Here is a 20267-nt window from a genome sequence, read left to right as displayed (position 1 = left end):
AAACTTCAATCACATTCATTGCACTTAAAATGGTCAACAATCAATCTCAATAACATCAATTTCAAGCCACAACACAAAATCCCCAATTTAGGTCAAAACCCTAACTTTCAATTTCATAAATTCACTCTACACATGTAATTCATGATCTAACCCATTTATACTCATCACATGCCATCACTAACAAGTTTAAAACAATTAAAACCATCAAACTATCACTATCCCCATGGCTGTCAAAATTTAGGGTTTTGATTTATTCATTGTATTCTTTTAATTTAATACAATTCCTACTTCTTTTTACATGCTTATCATCATTAAAGAAGAGAGGTCAGGGGATTCTTGCACTAACCTCACTTGTGACTAATTCTTGACTTGTTAAACTTCAAGTTTCTCTTCAATTCTTGGCTGCCAATAGCTTTCCCAAGGTGTAAGAGCAATTTTTAGTGAAGACAAGTTTGGGTTTTAGGATGAGAATGGAGGGAAATTCAAGCTTGAAAGCTTGAAAAAAAATGGTGGAAGAAGAGCTATGGGGTTCGGCCAAATGAAGTAAGGGAGGAAGAAGATTACTTTAATTAATGTAATTTTTCCATATGTATTTATATTTATCCTATGAAATTATATTAAGTTTTTAATGATGTCATTTTGTCATCATGCCTAAGTCATGCTTAGGTCATTATGAGGTAAGGCTTATGTCATAATTCAATTTCAATTTTCTTTTCTTTCTTTTCTCTTTTCTTTCTTTTCACTTTTCCGTTACACAATTCATGTTTTAATCGATTTTTTAATGTTTTATTCTCTCTCATTTTGATTAACATTTAGGTCAAGATTCAGCATTGAGGGTAAAATGACCAAAATGCCCTTCGTTGTGTTCATCGAGTTATAATATTCTTTATCGATTGACATAAATTTTTTTATATCTCCTTGACATTTTTATTGTCATTTAAATCTCATAAATCCTTCAATTAAATCCCAAATATTTTTCTCACAGGGTTCCCCACTAATTTGAGGTTGGCAACTATATTCACAACTGCTTCCTGGTAAGGTCACCAATCACCGGGACCTCGGCTCCTTTAACCTATTAGCATTTCATTTCTTTTATTTTTCCTTAATTTTACTTGATCTTTATTCAATCAATTTATGTCTCCTCACTCTAATTTGAGTGTAGTTTCAGACATCTTGGTTGTCCGAACAGACGTCAGTCATTGGAACAGTAGAATGTACAGATTACCTAAAGTGAGGGCATTACAAATGCTCCATTAACATGCAAAGAGCTTCTTCTTCAATTCACCACCTCTCCAATACTTAGCCCAATTTGCATAAATATGCCTAGCACAATGCCTATGTTCAGCTTGTGGAATAACTTCTTCTATTGCTAGAATAAGTCTCTAAAAAAAATTTAAACAATCAACAAATATTAGTAAATATTTGTAAATATTATATGAAAATATATTAAATGAATTATAAACTTACCTTTTGCATATTAGATGCAATAGTCAACCCACTTCCATCCTTCAAATCCAACTGCATAACTAGCCTTTGCAAAAACCATCTCTAGTTTTCCTTATCCTTGGTTTGACATACTGGCTAAGCTATTGGAAACATGTGATTGTTCCTATCCTTAACAACTGCACATAAAACGGGTCCCTTACATATGCCTTTTAGAAAATACAAATGCATTCCTATAATAGGTCTGCATCCACTCAACCATCCCATCTTACATGCTTCCAGACATACAAACATCCTATAAAACACCCTCTTCCTTGTCTCAAACCTTCCTTACATAAATCAATTCTACAAACTAATCCAAGATTAGACCTCTATCTCTACTGCATAAGCTTCAATGCATGCATATTCTTCCTTATAACTACCACCCATTTCCCTAAGAAATAATTATTTGATCTCTTGCACTATGAATATGTTACATTAACCTTAAGCTTCTCTTTTAGAAATTCTTTTAATTCTCTAATTTTTATATCTGGCCTTTGATAAATTCTCCTCCTAAAATAATTCACAATGAATGTTGAACTAACCCTTAGGTTCTTAAAAACCATGTAACACCTATGAGTAGACTTCAAAGTCTTTATCACAAGTGGGTTATCAGGGCTGCTTCTACTAGCATATGCCATAAATGACACTTTTTCTAACATTTAGCCTTAACCCTATGTGGCTCATTTTTCATGTATTTAATTTTCACCCCTAGTTACAGAATATCTAGTAATTACCTCTTTATTTTCTATTGCATTTTAAATCCATTCCCAAACTAAAATTTGGATTTTCATAATTGTTATCAAACTTTGTCCTTCTACTTCTCCTCCTAAACACCTCTGTAATTTCCTCCCCACTTAATTGAAGGAATCATATGAACTAGGGTCATCTAAGGAAAAATACTCACTAACATTGCTCTTACTCTCCTCACTTGAACTAGACCATTCATCCTTAGTAGGGTCATCAATAATTTCTTCACCTAATAATTCCTCATTGTTTCCTGTCTCTCCACTACCCTACCCTTCTGCCTTACCACTATCCTGCTCTTGTACCACACAACTTGATTGGCTTACTGCCCTACTACTACCCTGCCCTTCTGCCCCACCACTTGACTGCCCCACCACTTGACTGCCCTTCTACCCCACAACTATTAACTATTAACATTGTCCTTAAAAATACATTTAGGATTTCCCTTTTTGTTAAAAATACTAAACTGTGCCCCTATCCCTTTCTCATTAAAGCATTGAATTTCTGCACTTTGATTCCCATCACCAAATAGCTCATCAATTACTATAAAATCGTTCACATTAACATTAGGTTCACAAGGGCTAGGATTTAAGGAACTGATAATGGGTGGTATTGAAGGGAAAGATTCACATGTTTGTGGTATGTCCACCGCATACTCCCCATATAAGTGAATCTCTTTTACTTTACCAACATAATTTGCAATCTTTAATAATGAATTGTCATCAATTAATAAGAACAATCCCTCCTTCATTGACTTAAATGGTTCTTGTACCTAAATTCTTTTCACATTATAGTATTTTAAATGCTTTTTAAATACATTCGTAAGATCCCAAATGCATAGGTAATCCGAATCAAAGTCATCAATTAAGAATGAGTCCCCTTCCTCATATTTAAGAACTCCATTTTCTTCCACAAATTTTCCCTCATAATGAAACAAAAGATCAATTAAATGCATTGACTAACACCATTAATCCCATTCCACATCATACAACCAAGTGGACAGGAAAAAAATAAAAAGAAAAAAAAAATAGAAAAACAAAACAAGCCAAAATAAGAAAGCATCATAAAAAATTAACACAAAAAAGCAAATACAAAATGTAATGCATTAGAAACAGTAAACGTGTTGAATATAATTTTCTAAACATACCCATTCACATTTCAAAGCTATTTTGTCCAAATCTAGGACCACTTTTCAACTTGCCTTTAATATAATTCCTATTCTCGTTACCCCCCCACAACATTGAATAATTTAAAATAATTTGCTACACTATATCTTTACCTTAAGACCCAAACCCGTTCACATGCAAACCCTAATATATAACCCCACAACAATCCCATGACAATGATATTAACTCATGCATAACAAATGCATTCAAGAAAAATGTTAGGAAAAGAAGTCTTACCATTATCACTGTGCTTAGGATTCATTGCTCAGTCACATGCATGCAATGTCTCCATCTATAAACAAAAGCAATTAGGGTTTGTACTCTCTGAAATTTTTAGAGAGAATAAAGCTTTTGCAGATTATTTGTTGAGAAAGATAAAGTGCATTAAGTGATTGGTTTTGGGGATTTATTTAGGTTTTGGGTAATTGTGGTGGGAAAATACCCGTCCAAGTTCTTAGAGTTACATCAACATCAATTTTGGGCCAATTGAGTGTTTTAACTAATTGTAGTAGGGTTAAATGGCCCAAAAAAATTGACTGGAGCTCATATGATCATTTGACCAATTCTCAAGGGCTTAATTAGGCCTTTTGCCTTTTCATTGCATTCACTATGAGAAATTGTCAAAGTAGCATTAGAAATTAGAAACAAATTGTATCCATTTCTAATTTGCAACTGACTTACAATGGAATAGAAACTAAATTTGTATATTAAATATAACAATGGATTAGAAAAGAGATTTAGAAATGGACAAGAATCCTTTGTTAATTTTAGCGCCAATTGGAGAAATGGATTAGAAATGGTTCAAATTTGTTTCTAGATTTAGAAACAGATTTACCAATCCATTTGAAAAATGTAAGGGAAGAAAAAAAAAATATTCCAAAATTTGGAAACGGACTCTAAAATCCATTTTTAAAATGTAGAGAAAAAAAAAACTCCAAAATTTAGAAACAGACTCCAAAATCTAGTTCTAATTTAGAAATAGATTTAATTTTATTTCTAAAATGTAGAGATATAAGAAAAAAAAGGCTCTAAAATTTAGAAACGGATTCTAAAATTCATTTCTAATTTAGAAACATATTTAATTATGTTTCTAAAATATAAATATGTTTCTAAAATATAGAGATGATGGGAAAAAAGGCTCCAAAGTTTAGAAACAAGCTCTAAAATTCATTTCTAATTTAGAAACTTATTTAATTCCATTTTTAATTAGAAATTAATTTTAAATCTGTTTCTAAAATGTAAACATAAGAAAAAAGATCCAAAACTTGGTTACAGATTCTAAAATTCGTTTTTAAATTAGAAACAGACTTGAAGTCTATTTCTAACTTGTAAAGCTTGAAATTATATAGAAGGAAATAGCCTACCTTTTTTGAAAAAACAAAAGACAATTGGAAATGGACTCTACAATTTGTTTCTAAATTTGAAAATGGATTTTTTAATCCATTTCTAAATTAAAGACCTTAAAATTTATGGAGGGAAACATCTTGCCTTTTTCTACAAGAAAAAATTAGAGATAGATATTGAAATATGTTACTGTTCCATTTGAAATTTAGACATAGATTCAAAAATCCGTTTCTAATTTTGTGAAAAGGAAAAATCATTAGAAATGGATTGCAAAATGCATTCATTCATTATTTCACTTATTCTTTCATTTTTCTTTTCTCTCATTTTACTATTTCCTCCATTTCCATTCATTTTCTTCCTTTTATCCTTCATTTCATTTTTTAATTTTTTATTAATATTTGTTTCTATTTCATTTTTCTCTTGTTTTCCTTTTTCTTCTATTTTTTTATTTTTTTCCTTATTTTTTTCATTTTCTCTCTTTTCATTTTTCTCATATGTTTTTCTTTGTCATTAATATTTTTTCCATTCATTTTCTTCTCATTTCACTTTTTCTTTAATTTTCTTTAATTTTCTTTTCTTTTTTTTTTCATTTTCTTTCATTTATCTTATCTTTTTCTATTTTTTTTTATAACTCTATCTCACGTTTTAATTTTGTTAGTAATTTTTATTATAAGATATTTGTGATAATATTTTAGCTAATTTATTTGTTTATGTTTAGAATATGAATGTATACATTAGATTAATGTAAATCCCTAAGATCAAAGAATCCCTTGATTACTGAAATTGTGTATTCTTTCCCTAATAGGAGTTTGTAATTATGTATAAATATGTACAGTCATAGCTTGAGAAAATAATCAAGCTAATTTCTCCATAAAAACTCCTTTTTTTTTTCTCTTTTTATCTATTTCTCTAAATTCTCATGGTATCAAAGCCTAAAGAGACCTAATTTTTCTTCTGTTATGCTGCTTTTATTTTCTATCCCTGTTAATAAAAATAAAAAATAAAAAAACTACTTTCGTTCTTAGTTCACCATCTACCAAAGGGAGGTAGATTACACCACTAGTCTAGATCAATTCCTTGACTGCCGCTAAGTCAGAACCTAGAATTTCGGCAATGGAATCCCAATCATCAGTCACAATGCACTGCCACAATTGTTCTAGCACCGATACACCCACCGACATGTGACCAGGTTTTTGACATCCCTTTTCGCTAAAAGTCTCTTCCTTAGACTCACCGAAGCCAAAAGACTCTGTCCAAATGGTTCCTTGCCTTTGGGTCTTCTGAGATCAAGCACTTCTTGTCTCTTAGGTCTTCGACACTTTTGAAGATCTACTAAAAAAAATGCCTGAAAAAGGTGCTACTTCCTTGTATTTTATTACTCTGACTAAGGTTGCTTACGATGAGTGTCTACAGTACCAAGCAACAAAACAGCAGACATCATCCTCATCTATTGTCTCTGTAGTCCAATATGGTAATATATTTGCTCATTTGACATAGTCTTCATCTAATGAGTCATGGATTTTTTTTATTTTGGCAGCTCAGATCACATTTTTGGTAACCAAACTCTTTTCTCTATTCTTAATTCTTCTTTAAACTTTGTTGATGTTACCCTAGCTAATGGATCAAAAATTGTAGTTAAAGGAATAGGTAAGGCTCATCCTCTTCCTTTCTTACCTTTAAATTCAGTTTTATTTGCACACCCGAATGTCCATATAATTTGATATCCATTAGCAAACAACTAAACTATTCTGTAACCTTTTCTGTTGATTCTATTCTTGTTCAGAACTAGGGTAGAGGAAAAGTGATTGGCGCAGGTCGTGAGTCACAAAGACTGTATCATCTCTCTAAGTCAAAGTTTCTAATTGCCATTACTTCTGATGCCACTCATAATCTGCTTCATAATTGTTTAGGTCACCCAAATATCTCTAAACTCCAAAAATCGGTTCCTTCTCTTTCCCACTTATTCTCTTTAAATTGTGAGTCTTGTCAACTTGGTAAATAAACTCATTCTTCATTTCTAAGAAGAATTAATAATTAGGCTACATTTATGTTTGACATTGTTCATTCAGATAAATGGGGCCCTAGTTGAGTCAATTCAACTTTGGTTTTCATTATTTTGTCACATTTATTGATGACTATTCTTGTTGCACTTGGTTATTTTTAATGAAGGACCTGAGTTATTTTCTATCTTTCAAAAATTTTGTTGTGAGATATGTACTTAATTTGGTATTTCTATTAAAGTGTTATGTAGTGATAATGCATGAGAATATTTTTCTCTTCCTTTTCAAACCTTTATGTCTTCTCATGGTATCATTCATTAGTCTTCTTGTGCTCATACATCTTATCAAAATGGAGTAGTTGAGAGTAAGAATAGGCATCTAATTGAAATACGAATAGACATCCAATTGAAATAGCTTGTATTTTAATCCTTCATCATCATGTACTGCTTTATTTTTTGGGAGATGCTATCCTTACTACTTGTTATTTGATTAATCGTGTGCCTTTTTCTATCTTGCAGCATCTGAGTCCTCATTCAATTCTCTATCTAGATCAAAATCCATTTCCACTTCCGTTACGTGTATTTGGTTAAACCAATTTTGTTTACAATCTCACCCCAGGAAAAGACAAACTTCAAACAAAATCTATCAAATGTGTTTTCCTAAGGTACTCTCGACTTCAAAAAGGCTATAAATGCTATAATTCAACTACCAATAAATATTTTATTTCAGCAGATGTAACCTTTTTTGAGACTTCTCCATATTTTTTACCAAATATAGTTAATCAAACTTCTATTTCCATAGCTCTTCCTATTCCTATTCTTTCTAACCAAAAGTTATCTCAATCAATCCTTTGCCTACTAACCCAATTGATGTTTCTTCATATGATACAAGTCCATAAACTGCTTCTAGTGACTCATTGCTTACTCCAACACCATCTCCTACACCAGTCGAGACCTTAACAAATGATGCTACCCTTCCTATTTGCCCTTCAAAAAGCTACTCAATCCTTTCGCAATCCTCATCCCATTTATAATTTCTTGAGTTATCATCGTTTGTCACCTTTATATCATGTTTTTGCTACTAATTTATGCACTGTCCCAATACCTAAAATTGTGGTAAAAGTAAAGTCTCATGATGGTTGGTGGTAGGCTATGATTGAGGAAATGACTACTCTTTATGATAATGGTAATTGGGATATAGTTCCCTTACCACATGGCAAAACTATAGTTGGATGTCATTGGGTATTTATAATTAAGGTAGGATTGGATAGGAAAACTGGTCGTCTCAAAGTTTAACTGGTTGCTAAAGGCTATACTCATATATTTGGCCTTGATTATTCTAATACTTTTTCTCCTAAAGTGAATATTGCTTTTGTTCATCTTCTTATCTCTATGGCAACCATGTTCATTGGCCTCTTCATCAGTAGGATATTAAAAATGCCTTTTTACATGGTAAACTTACAGAAGAAGTATATATGGAAGAACCACCATGATTTATTACTTAGGGGGAGTCTGGATTGGTGTGTCAACTGGGCTAGTCTCTTTATGGTCTGAAAAAATCCTCGAAAGGATGGTTTGGTCAGTTCAGTATTGTTATTCAATAATTTGGGATGCATCGAAGTGAAGTAAACTATTCAGTTTTCTGTCGACATTCTTCTCATGGCAAGTGTATTTATTTAATAGTTTATGTTGATGATATTGTTATAACTGGTGATGACCATGAAGGCATTGCCCAACTCAAATAGCATCTGACCAGTCATTTCTAAACCAAAGATTTAGGAAAGCTGAAATATTTCCTAGGCATTGTGGTTACCCAATCTAGCAATGGTATTGCTATTTCACAAAGGAAATATGCATTGGATATAATAAAAGAAGCCAGCATGCTAGATTGTAAGCCTGTTGATACTCCAATGGACCCAAATATTAAGCTTGTTCCTAGATAGAGGGAGCCTCTGAAAGATCTTGGCTAGTATTGAAAACTTGTTACTAAGTTAAATTACCTCACAATCACACAAACAGATATCTCTTTTACAGTAAGTGTGGTTAGCCAGTTCCTACAAACTCCTTGTGATAGTCATTGGAGTGCAGCAGTTTTGATTCTCAAGTATATTAAAGGAACCTTGGGATAAGGTCTATTATATGAAGAAAGGGGACACAGATTGAAGGGTATTCTAATGCAAACTGGGTAGAATCTCCTTCAGATAGAAGGTCGACTTTAAGGTATTGCATTCTAATTAAAGGGAATCTAATATCTTGGAAAAGTAAAAAGCAAGATGCCAGGGCAAGTGCAAAAGAAGAGTATCAGTCTATGGCTTTAGCTACATGCGAGCTTATATGGTTAAAACAACTTTTTTATGAGTTAAAATGAGGAGGTGATGAACAAATGAAGCTAATTTGTGATAATCAAGCTACATTACATATCGCTTCTAATCATGTGTTTCATGAAAGGACAAAGCACATAAAGATAGATTGTCACTTTATTAGACAAAAGATTGAGTCTGGATGTATTGCTACAAGTTTTGTCAGTTCAAATGATCAGTTAGCTAACATTCTCACTAAATCTCTTCGAGGGACTAGAATTGAGTATATCTGTAATAAGCTAGGAGCACATAATATGCATGCTCCAGCTTGAGGGAGAGTATTAGAATAGGATTGTATATATTAGATTGATGTAAATTCCTATAATCAAGGGATTAATTCGGACAATCAAGGAATCCCTTGATTACTAAAATTGTGTATTCCTTCCCTAATATGAGACTGTAATTGTGTATATATATGTACAATCATAGATTAAGAAAATAATCAAGCTAATTTCTCCCCAAAATCTCCTTTCTTTCTTCTTCCTTATTTCTCTAAATTCTCAAATTAGTAATTTGTTTTTAGTAATATTATTTTTATGAGTAGTTATTAATAATTTTTATTGTAATATATTAATGATAATTTTTATTTGTAATTTTTATTAGTGATTTTATGTTAATATTGTTATATTTATTTTTTCAATAATATTAGAAATAATATTTCTATGATATGTTTTTTGGTAGTAATTTAATTTTTATTTGAAATTTATTTTTTATGTTTTGATTTATTGAAAATAAATATTTTTTGTCTTCATTAATTAGAAATGGAAAAAAAATTGTTTTTAAACATATATATATATATATATATATATATATTAAAATTCTTATTATAAACAAAATTTTATTTCTAATTAAAAATGGATGGTATCCTGTTTCTAAATTAAAAACCAATAAAAATTTACATTTCTATCGTCGTTATCAACGATGTAAATAGAAATTAATTTTTTTTCTAATTTGCTTCTAAATCAAATTAAAAAAAAAATCTTCAAAGTACAAATGAAAATCATCAATTTAAAAATAAAATTTAAAAATAAAAACTTTCATTTCTAAATTGTTTTTTTTTTTTTGTCCTTGTAAGTACCCACTGCATTAATCAAACTATCAAAACAAAATTGCCTAGACACACCTAACATCTCAAAAAGTTGTACAGCAAATATTTGTAAGGACAAAAGTTAGAGAACAAAATTAGATTTTGAATGCTTTTCATTGGTTATTATCAAGTTTCCTGCATACACTTAATGCCTTAGTAGTCAGTCACAACAATATCAACGTGCTCAATTATGCATTACATCTTCTAGAGGGCTAGAGGCATGCAACAAGTTTGTCATGCTTGCTTGGTATAAATCACAACACCAACAATATTATTATTATTATTATTATTATTATTATTATTATTATTATTATTATTATTATTATTGATAAGCATTTTTTTATTATACAAGCATAAAAAGAAAGAATATGAGAATATACTTTAGTTGATTGGGAAATTCATCTATGTATTGTAATATAAATCTTTTTTTTAGAATAATGTAATATAAATAAATTATAAAAGAAATTCTAGAAACTATATATATATATAAAGATAGATTAAGCAAGTAAAAAGTAGATTCAAGAATGTAAAGAGTGTGTCTAGGCAGTTTGAACACAAATATCTCTGATTGTTTATCATTACCATCCCTAATCTTGAAGGAATTTCTCAATTAAAAAAATGGCCATGGTAATAATGTATTAGCAGCTCTGCGTTACATTTGGAAAAATATATTTTACTCATCATAAATTGTTTATCATTTCCATTCATATATAGTTACCATGAGTATCCAAATGCATTACAAGAAGTACCCTTTTGCTTTCCTTTTCCAAAAATAATTTTTCAATGTATGTGTGAAAATAAACTATCAAAAGATAAGCATTTGCATATATTTTACACACAAAAGGAACTGTTCCAGCTCCTTGAGAGAACAAAGAACAAGGGATAAAATTCAATTTGATTTTCATTCCAATTAATCCCCATAATTGATTTGATTTATAATTAGAATAGTGAACATGAAGCTCCAAAACTGTCAAGGCTATGGAGTTTTCCCAACTTTATCCTTTCACATTTCTTAGAATGGAACTGAATGCCTCTCACTTCCTGCACTATCAAATCAATAGTGAGTTAAAACACAGAAAATCACAGTTGTTACTAGTAACTGCTCGGGTGAGGGCCGCACTATGTTGTAGTTGGGGGACTGTGGCCTTCAAAAGTTTTTAAAATTATAATTTTATTTATAAATTTTAATGATTTTTTTTTAAATTGCTTTGCCCCCAAAAGTTTTCAAAAATTATAATTTTATCCATAAATTTTAATATTTTTTAAACGAATTACTGTTTGCTCCCAAAAGTTTTCATAAATATAATTTTATCTATAAACTTTAATATTTTTCAAAAAATTACTATTTATCCCCTAAAATTTTTAAATTTAAAATTTTACATACTATTTGCCCTAGATATTTTTATTCCTATTAAGGCCTTTGCACTTTTACATAAATTTTATTCATATTTTTATATTATTTAATATTTGATCTCTTAATATTATATATTTTTATTTTAGTCCCTATATTTTTATCAATATTTCATTTAGTTTCATTTTAATATTTATTTTTAGCCCCCAAAGGCTAATTTCTCATTCCGCCCATACTCTAGTATCAATGTCTACTATTTATCCATCCAAAATCATTGCTCGGACTAATTTAAACATAAATTCCACACTGTTTAAGGAAACATATTTTGTTATAGCAAAGCATGCCAAAGTTGATAATCAAGCATTGCTAGAAAGTTAAAATTATGGCTTTTTTTTTTTTCAATCCCTATGTAATTGCGAAATACTTTTGTTGTAAATCAAAGTTGTAAAATTTCAACAATCAAACATACAAATTTTAGGTGGTTTGGCTACACATACTTCATAAAACTCACTACTGAACTTCTCAATACACAATAATAAACCTCTTGAACATCAATAATACTTACAAGCTTTCACATTTTTTAAGCACTCAAAATAGAATATAATCTAGGCCTCTTTATATAAAGGTTCTATATGTAACAACTCAGCCAACTGACCTAAATAACTTTTAGGTCCTTAAACTATTAGATCAAAAATAGTTAACCCAAGTTATTTAGTAATTGAACTTAGGTTACATATATATCCCTTATACTTTCCGTAAGCCCATGGGACTTGCTAAAGTGGGGCGTTATAGTCTCTCCCTCTTAATTTTGCAACTTTCTCGTTGCAATGTTGATGCCAATTTTCAGGTATAATTACTAAGTTAGGATCTGACCTCGAGTATTATGGTTCACTGGTGCCAACTAACCCAAATAACTTTTTATACTCTTGAACCACTAGACCTAAAATGATTAACCCAAGTTATTTAATACTTGAACCTAAGTTACATATATCTCACATACTTTCCATAAGCCCATGGAACTTGCTACAGTGGAGCGTTACACTATGCATCCATTGCTAAGGAAAACTAAAAAATTTCCTATGCTCTTTAAGACAACCAATAATGTATTGAAGTTCCAAAACCAATTCAAATTTGAACACTATGGGTCTTTCAGGCACAAAAAGCCATTCATAAACAATCAGAGCTTCAAGTTTAATGTTTAATTGGATCCCAAATTAATGCATCCCAATACAAATCACACTTGTCTAAGTGAAAGCATATTTATGTCACCCTTATTCCTTGTACAAATAAATATATCAAATTAATTTTCTGTCCAAAATACTCCCAATAATTTCAGTTTAATCACCTTCAATCAAGTGGGTCGTTGATGGTTCAGCTAAAAAGTCATACATGAATTTAAAGGTTCTATAATCACATAAAGCATCCTTGGCCTTATAGTGAACTTGACAAATACTTCTTGATGGGATGATCGGCATATGTTTTTATATCAGAGCAAAGAGACGCGCATAATTTTTAGCACTTTTAGGTCCTTCAAGCCACCAACACCAATAACCAACAAACTAAGGCTTCATTTGGGATTAGGGCTGTGAGGCCTAAAAGCTTGTTTGAAATTGCCTTCTGTAAAAACATCTTTTTGGATGTTGAAATAATTATTTGAAAATTTTATTTTGTTATGTTTGATTAAAATATGTCAAATTTAAATTAAAATCAAAATTTAAAGGTCTTTAATAAACATTTTTGAGATGGTATTTTTCTCAATAATAACTCAAACAACAATATTAAATAGACCCCAAGTCGTTTCACCATGTCTCCCCTCCCCCTAAGGGCAAGAGGGTTCCTTCATATGAGAACAAATAGACACTCTTTTCCATCCAATGGATTATTAATACCAATTTAGCAGAAAATTTTTAATTGTCCAAGGAAGGTACAAAAAGCTATGGACTTGGAATTTTGATTAACAAACCCTCCAAAAATGTTTGACTAAGGTATTTTTCAAGATCCATGTTAAGAACACAATCAGATCCATCGTTGATACCTTAGTGAAGAGGGTTTCAACAATAGACTAATATCCACTGTTGAAGGTCAATTTTTTTATTTAGCTATGGATTTAGTAACAGATTATAATCATCGCTGAAAACTTTGTCACTAGTAAGTTTTAACACGGACAGATCCATCAATTTGTCGCCGATGCCTTAATTTTTTTTTGGAGTGGAACCTTGGCTATGGCTTCTTTTGTTATTTGGAATGAAATATAAAAAGGGATATGGTAAGAAAAACATACCATGGAAGCTTAAAGGTGTCTTTCCACCATCCCTGTTTTGAACAGTGGGCAACTATTCTATCCAATCGTACAATGATCTCAGAAAAGGTTGGCCTAGCAACAGGTTCTGGATGCCAACATTCATCAATCAACCTGAATGTGGATCAAGATTGCATCCAAAACCATTAGACTCCTTATTCAAGAAAAAGCTTTACATACAAAAGAAATCAAATATTTAGTATGCGCATGCTCACACACACATATATATAAGTTATTAAAAAGGAAAAAGAAAAAAAAAATGAAATTTTGACCTTATTTGAAGTTCTACACATCTCAAGTGTCAGAGCATTGGAAATCAAATATGAGATTAGAATATTAAATAAACAGAGTCCCTCTAATGGGGATAAATGATAAAAGATCATCATTGACTCGCATAAATTTCAGCTCTCATCCTAGTTCTGGCTGACTCTTATGGTTAAAAACCCAAGAAAATTCAAAAACCAAAAATTTTAAGAATAGTTACAAATTTACAGTTCAAAGAATAACTAGCCTTTCCAGCTAAATATTCCTATCACAGTTTTATGGTGATCTTATTTTATTAACTTCTATCCATCCTGCAAAATAATAATGCCCAGAGTGAATGCGGTTTCTTACTGAAAACTAAACTTACTCTTTTAGATCTAGAGGATAACTTCTTGATTTTGTCTTGAATGGTGGTCTCTGTTTCTCCAAACACATCAATTTCACAGCCTCTTCAGGAGACTTGGGATGGAAAGGCAGCACTCCCTCAATCATCTAAGCTCAAACCAAAAAATAAAAATACAAGAAAAATAAAAGAGTTTTAACTCCTAGTTCCTACTATTAAACAACCATTAATATAATTAAAGCCTGCATGATTAATCAGTACAGGATATAAAAGTCCTAATTAGATTGCAATAAGCTAATTCAAGTTAATGAATCTTAATCTTGCCACTAAGCTGTGATAGTGTATAAGAAATTTAAAAAAATAAATGCACCTCGTATAAAATGACACCGAAAGAGTATGTATCCACACTTCTATCAAATATTTCATCTTTACAAACCTCAGGTGCCGCATAAATATCTACAAACCAACAAAGAGACACCATTACTTGAATTCAAGTCCAGAATATAAATTGTGTTCTATTTTTTCACCAAATAACATGAACTTTGGTGGGTTTAGTTATATTATGTGTGCTTTAACTTTAGTTGATGTAATCTAAGAACTTACTTGAAGGGTCAATGGGAATCCCTGGTGCTACTTTAGCTTTGTCAGGTGAAATCTTTGACAACTTTATCAAACCAAACCCAGCTACCTTCAACAGACCACCACTATCCAGCAAAATATTTCTGGCACCTTACCAAAATGTTAAATATTAAAGAAATGTATATCCAAATTTGGGAAACCAAAATTCAATTAGCAAACCATTTCATACAAGATTAACTTCTGCATTGTCTTGTCTTACTTTGGCTTTAAATCACAATGGATGATGGGATCCGGTTTGCATTCATGAAGATAGTTCATTCCCCTGATAACAAGAGATCAGGACATCTTAAAAACCAAGAAGCTGGAGCTAAAGGACAGGAATACAATAGGACAAGGATTCAAGGCATTATTAGTTGTTCTGTTTGTTTGTGGGTTGCACATTGTACAGTGATTATTCTAAATTCAGTAATCAAGAAAGCTTCACTTGTTATTCTAATAAGCACTTGCCTAGCAATATCAAGAGAGAATCTCAAAGCTCTGGATGGAGAAAGACGCCCTTTCTTCTGGAGATAAATTGCCAAGTCACCCTGAAATACAGAAAATTTACTGTTAAAATTATTAGTAAAATCATCAATGCAATCTTCCTACTGCAGCATTTCCCTTGCATAACTGGATCAAGAAAGAGACTACTCTAAAAGACACCACCATAGGCCTAATTCAACAAAATGAATGCAAAGTATGACTTTTATTAGGAAATCTAAAACACAGAGCATACATTTCAAAAGCATGGAGATTGAAAGCAAAGATTTAATTGAAGATATGAAAAATAAATAAGTCCAATATATCATCCGGTCAAACTTCTTCAGGATGTTTTTCCCCATTGAATTCACAGTTCAACTAAGCTACATTACCCAAAATATCATTCTAAGGTGGTAAACATAGTTTGAAGCTAAACAGAAGAAAAGCAGAAAAGATAACAGGCGAATTTAATTTTCTGAGCAAATAATGAAGCGGAATTTTTCTTTCAGATGAATAAAATAATACAATGCCATCATGCAATCAAGAAATTATTATTTTTAAGCAGTTTTATACAATAATGGTATTTCTGTTGGGATAAATAAAAATAAATTTGTACAAAATTTTATTAAAAATTATTTAATTAGCTCCATGGGTCTCATCAAATTTTATAACGATTATAAGTTCTATATAATGTTAATAACTAATAGCAAATCAAACTCAGAGAATAGTCACACTAGATTTAGTAGGGATATTTTGGCCATTCTCTATGCTTAATATCAAGTCCCTGCTTTTGAATTGTATTACAATAAGCCATATCCATTTTTTTTCATGGTCTGAAAATAGGAAACCTCCACATATCCTAAACTGGCAATGCAATGGATGGCAATATTTTTATCTTTGAATAAAGAATTGCATGACCTTTTTTTTTTTTTTTTAAGAAAGAGGCTTACTTTTGGATGATGCTCTAACACAATCATCATGGGAATATTTTGGGTAACAGCTCCAACAAACTGAACCACATTAGGATGTCTGACCTTCTCTAATAAGGTTAGCTCATGTTTGAAAGCATTTCTGTTATACAAACAAAGAAGAGAAAAAAAAAAAAAATATATATATATATATATATAGAAGAAGAAAGAGAAGGATAAAATTAGAATGTAATCGTAAAGCCATGAATACAATTCCCTAGAACAGAAAAAAAAATCCAAATAAGTTACTGCAAAGAAAATTTAGCGACAAAGTTTAGCGTGCTGGGTACAAAAATGTATCTAATAACAATAACTAAACCTTAATTTCAAATTAATTAGCATCAACTATATGAATTATTTTTGCTATTCAGCTCCATTTGAAACCAATTTTATGTTAATATTCAAAAATTGTAAATATTTTTATATAACTTCTTTTCACGTCATTTTAAGTCATCTTTAATTGGGACATTTGATGCTATACATTGAACATAATCAAACTATCTTAATTGATCATCTCTTCCATTTTATTTTTAATATGTGCTACATACACTCTGTCAATTTATTCATTTTTAATCTTATACATTATTATTTTATCATACTTTTATTTAATATTTGCATTTCTACCACACTCAAAATTATTGCAAAATATAGGTATCATTCATTCAAATACCTTACTTGATTGAACAAAATAAATTGGACATAGCCAAAATATATATATATATATATATATATATATATATATATATATATATATATATATATATATATATTTAAGATGATTTCCGTCGCTTAAATAAAGTAAATTCCAAATGGTATACGCTGAGTAGTAGATATTATTGGGATCGATAAACAATTGTATCTTTTGTAGAAACTAAAGAAGATAGGACTTGGCAAGTTGGCATGCCAGTCTAACAGGAGGAAAAGACTAAAATGAAATATGAACATTTTCATTAGAAAGAAGCTGATGGCAAGTTTACAACTAAAACTGCAAACTTAATTGAAAGTAAAATGCAATATGAAGTGTTAATCGTTTGATTCCTTTTAAACCAAACCGAACACCTGATTTTTTTTTTAATTTAAGTTTCTTGGAAACAGGGCATGAGTTTTTCAAACCCATAACCGCCAACTAGTACTGTAACTCTTCTATGCCATGGAACATTCATAATCAAGATAAGATGATCTATGTTTAGCTGGTGCTTGCTTCCAAAAATATCCACGACTTTTCTTGTAAATCATACAAAAGAATCATCTATAAAATCCACAAAAGTAAAAAAATAAAAATAAAATAAAATAAAATAAAATAAAATCACGCCATATCATGAATCAAACTGACAAGTATGACAGTGTAATTCCTCATGTGAAGAAAACATTAACAAGCAGGGAGTGATTAAAGAGGATTCCATATTTCCCCATGCACCAAAATAATAATTCAAGAAGATGTAATAAAATTGAATTGCAATAAAACAATTTCATAAGACATGTTTCAGAAAAGGCGATAAATGGCTTTCATCAAATAAAAGGGATAGATGATTCTCCTTACTGCAAAGCGAAAATATATGTGTATCGAAATCTAAACAGGACATTAATAAACCAATAGCCTTAATTTCTGATATCAGAAATGAGAGCATACTCATATGATTCTTTAAAATGAATAAAGAAGGAAATTAAGGAAAGGAATGTGAGAACATACATGCTCTCAGGATCTGAATAGCTGTCCTTATCAAGTATCTTTACAGTAACCTTGGTACCATTCCATTTGGCCACTTGGTATGATCCCTGCTACGGAAAATATCAATGGAAAATTCAGATACGACATCATGTGAAGAATAACAAATTCAGTCCCCTGCTATAGAAATTATCCATAAACAATCACAAGGTAAGTACTTAAAACAATAATTATTCATAAGGACAGAGACAATGGGAGATTTGCATTCCTATTTGCAACCCAAAAAAAAACATAATTTTAAAGAAAAGTAAAAATCAACAGAAACAATTACAGCCCTTTTAATCTACAAATATCCTACAAGAAATAACACTGTCAAGCACCTGATAAAAAAGATTGAAAAGAATAGGCGATTTGGAAAAGGCAAGCGGTATAACGATGAGTTCATTATAACAGGTTCATTATAACATATTTGTACTACTCTTCTCTAAGTTCCAAGTAAGAACAGAACCGGTTCCAAAATAAAGTAGGCTTAAATAACTAAAATTATCACGAAGAGGAACAAAAGGGATGCATCAAAAATCTGTAAATCATCGTTAACTTTTAAATTTGCTCACAAACTTTTCCAAAAATGCATAGTTTTCTCAAAAATTTAAAGGGGATCAAGCTCTAATAGGACCATACTTTTGAGATGCCATCAGACTTCCGAACCTGCAGCTCTAATGGATTAAGCTCATACTCTGGGACTTCTCGAGGATTCGTAACAGCCATTGGGGTCTTCCTGGTTTTCTAAAATAATAACAGATACGTAAACATCAATTGCCGTGCCTACAACAAAAAATAATAATAATAACAATGCTCAAAATGGAAAAGTTATTGTACCGGGGCTTTGGCTCCTCGAGCCTTCAAAACATTGTAAATTTCTTCATTTCCGTAGTACTTAGCATCAGCACATGCCTGTTTAAACGAAGATAATTTCAATAAAATCATTATTATTTCTTATGAATTTCATTGAAATCATATTAAGCATATTAGATAATTTCATGAAAAGAAATGTAGACTACCGTACTCCCCCAGCGATCACGAGCATCAATATTAGCCTTTCTACTCAACAAAAGCTTGACGACCTCCAGATGTCCTTCACAAGCAGCAATATGCAACGCAGTCCTCCCATCCAAATCAATACTATTAACATCAATTCCTTCATTCAACAAATCCTCAACGCCCTTCACATCTCCTCTACACGCCAGAAATAGCAGCTGCATGGTGGTATCGAGATTCTCGGGAACTACAAACAGCTCATCATGTACAGGACTCCTCCGAATAGGATCGAGCGAAGACTGTCTCCCAAAGCTAAACCTCAAATTATTCCTTCTCGGATCGAGAGAAGTTTGCCGAGAGAACTGCCGACTTAAGGTCCGCCGCAACGACCCCGTCGAGAACTGGCGGGAGATTCCTCTCCTCAGCTGCGTCGCTATTCCTTCCATTAATTGGATTTTCCTTTGGATTTTTACTTTTCTTATGATCTTCTCCGTTCTTTAAAAAAAAAAAAGAATTTATTTATTTATTATTAATTATATTGTTACTGAATTGGATCGTTACATAACAGAAGATTGTCTCCTCCCTCTCTTATTAGGTGATTGTTTGCTCGATGGATCGAGAGCGTATCTGGAGGAGGATTGAGCTCCCGATATCGAGCGATGGAAGGAGAGAAAGAGGAAAGGAAAGGAAAAGGGAAAAAGAAAAGTGTTGTTTGGCTTCTAAGAATGGATGAATCGTGAATGGATAGGCTTTTAGATCCGAGCGAGACGCAAGGGAAAGAGCAAGGAAGAGAGAGAGAGACAGTATTTTTTTTTTTTTTTTTCAGCGAGAAAGCCGTTAAATTTTTAAATCATTAAACGGTACATGCGCGTGCGTGCGTGCTTTCGATTTCGAGGGGGAAAACGCGGGTAGTGTTTGTAATTTTGCAGTTGATGAATTGAGATACTTAATTCCAAACTGGGTTGACCAATCATGACCAGGTAGTGTCCGATCCGACTGCGTTGTTGATTGCATATCATTTCAAGTTCCAACCAATGGTAGTTAGACACTGTGAT

The 20267-nt window shown here is 31.4% G+C and overlaps 1 protein-coding gene across 5 annotated transcripts; it reads right to left on the bottom strand.

The window, feature by feature from the left end:
- Positions 1-10903: 10903 nt before the first annotated feature.
- Positions 10904-20051, bottom strand: LOC110672640 (integrin-linked protein kinase 1). Of its 5 annotated transcripts, none has more exons than XM_021835455.2 (12): positions 19236-20051; positions 19054-19128; positions 18856-18960; positions 18199-18287; positions 16491-16611; positions 15529-15608; positions 15281-15343; positions 15046-15164; positions 14813-14898; positions 14467-14591; positions 13818-13949; positions 10904-11231 (listed from the first exon to the last, which is right to left on the bottom strand). In XM_021835455.2, exons 1-12 carry the CDS (start codon positions 19656-19658, stop codon positions 11198-11200), a joined length of 1452 nt encoding a protein of 483 aa, XP_021691147.2. In that variant the 5' UTR covers positions 19659-20051; the 3' UTR covers positions 10904-11197. The 5 variants fall into 5 exon arrangements, with proteins under 5 accessions (XP_021691147.2, XP_021691149.2, XP_058009830.1 ...); XM_021835457.2 differs by having other exon boundaries at positions 10904-11226; positions 19236-20050; XM_058153847.1 differs by having other exon boundaries at positions 10904-11226; positions 18199-18284; positions 19236-20048.
- Between the last annotated feature and the right edge of the window lie 216 nt (positions 20052-20267).

This window comes from Hevea brasiliensis, chromosome 9 (assembly GCF_030052815.1).
Source record: "Hevea brasiliensis isolate MT/VB/25A 57/8 chromosome 9, ASM3005281v1, whole genome shotgun sequence".
Taxonomy (NCBI): Eukaryota; Viridiplantae; Streptophyta; class Magnoliopsida; order Malpighiales; family Euphorbiaceae; genus Hevea; species Hevea brasiliensis.
This window is presented reverse-complemented; position numbering and strand designations above follow the sequence as displayed.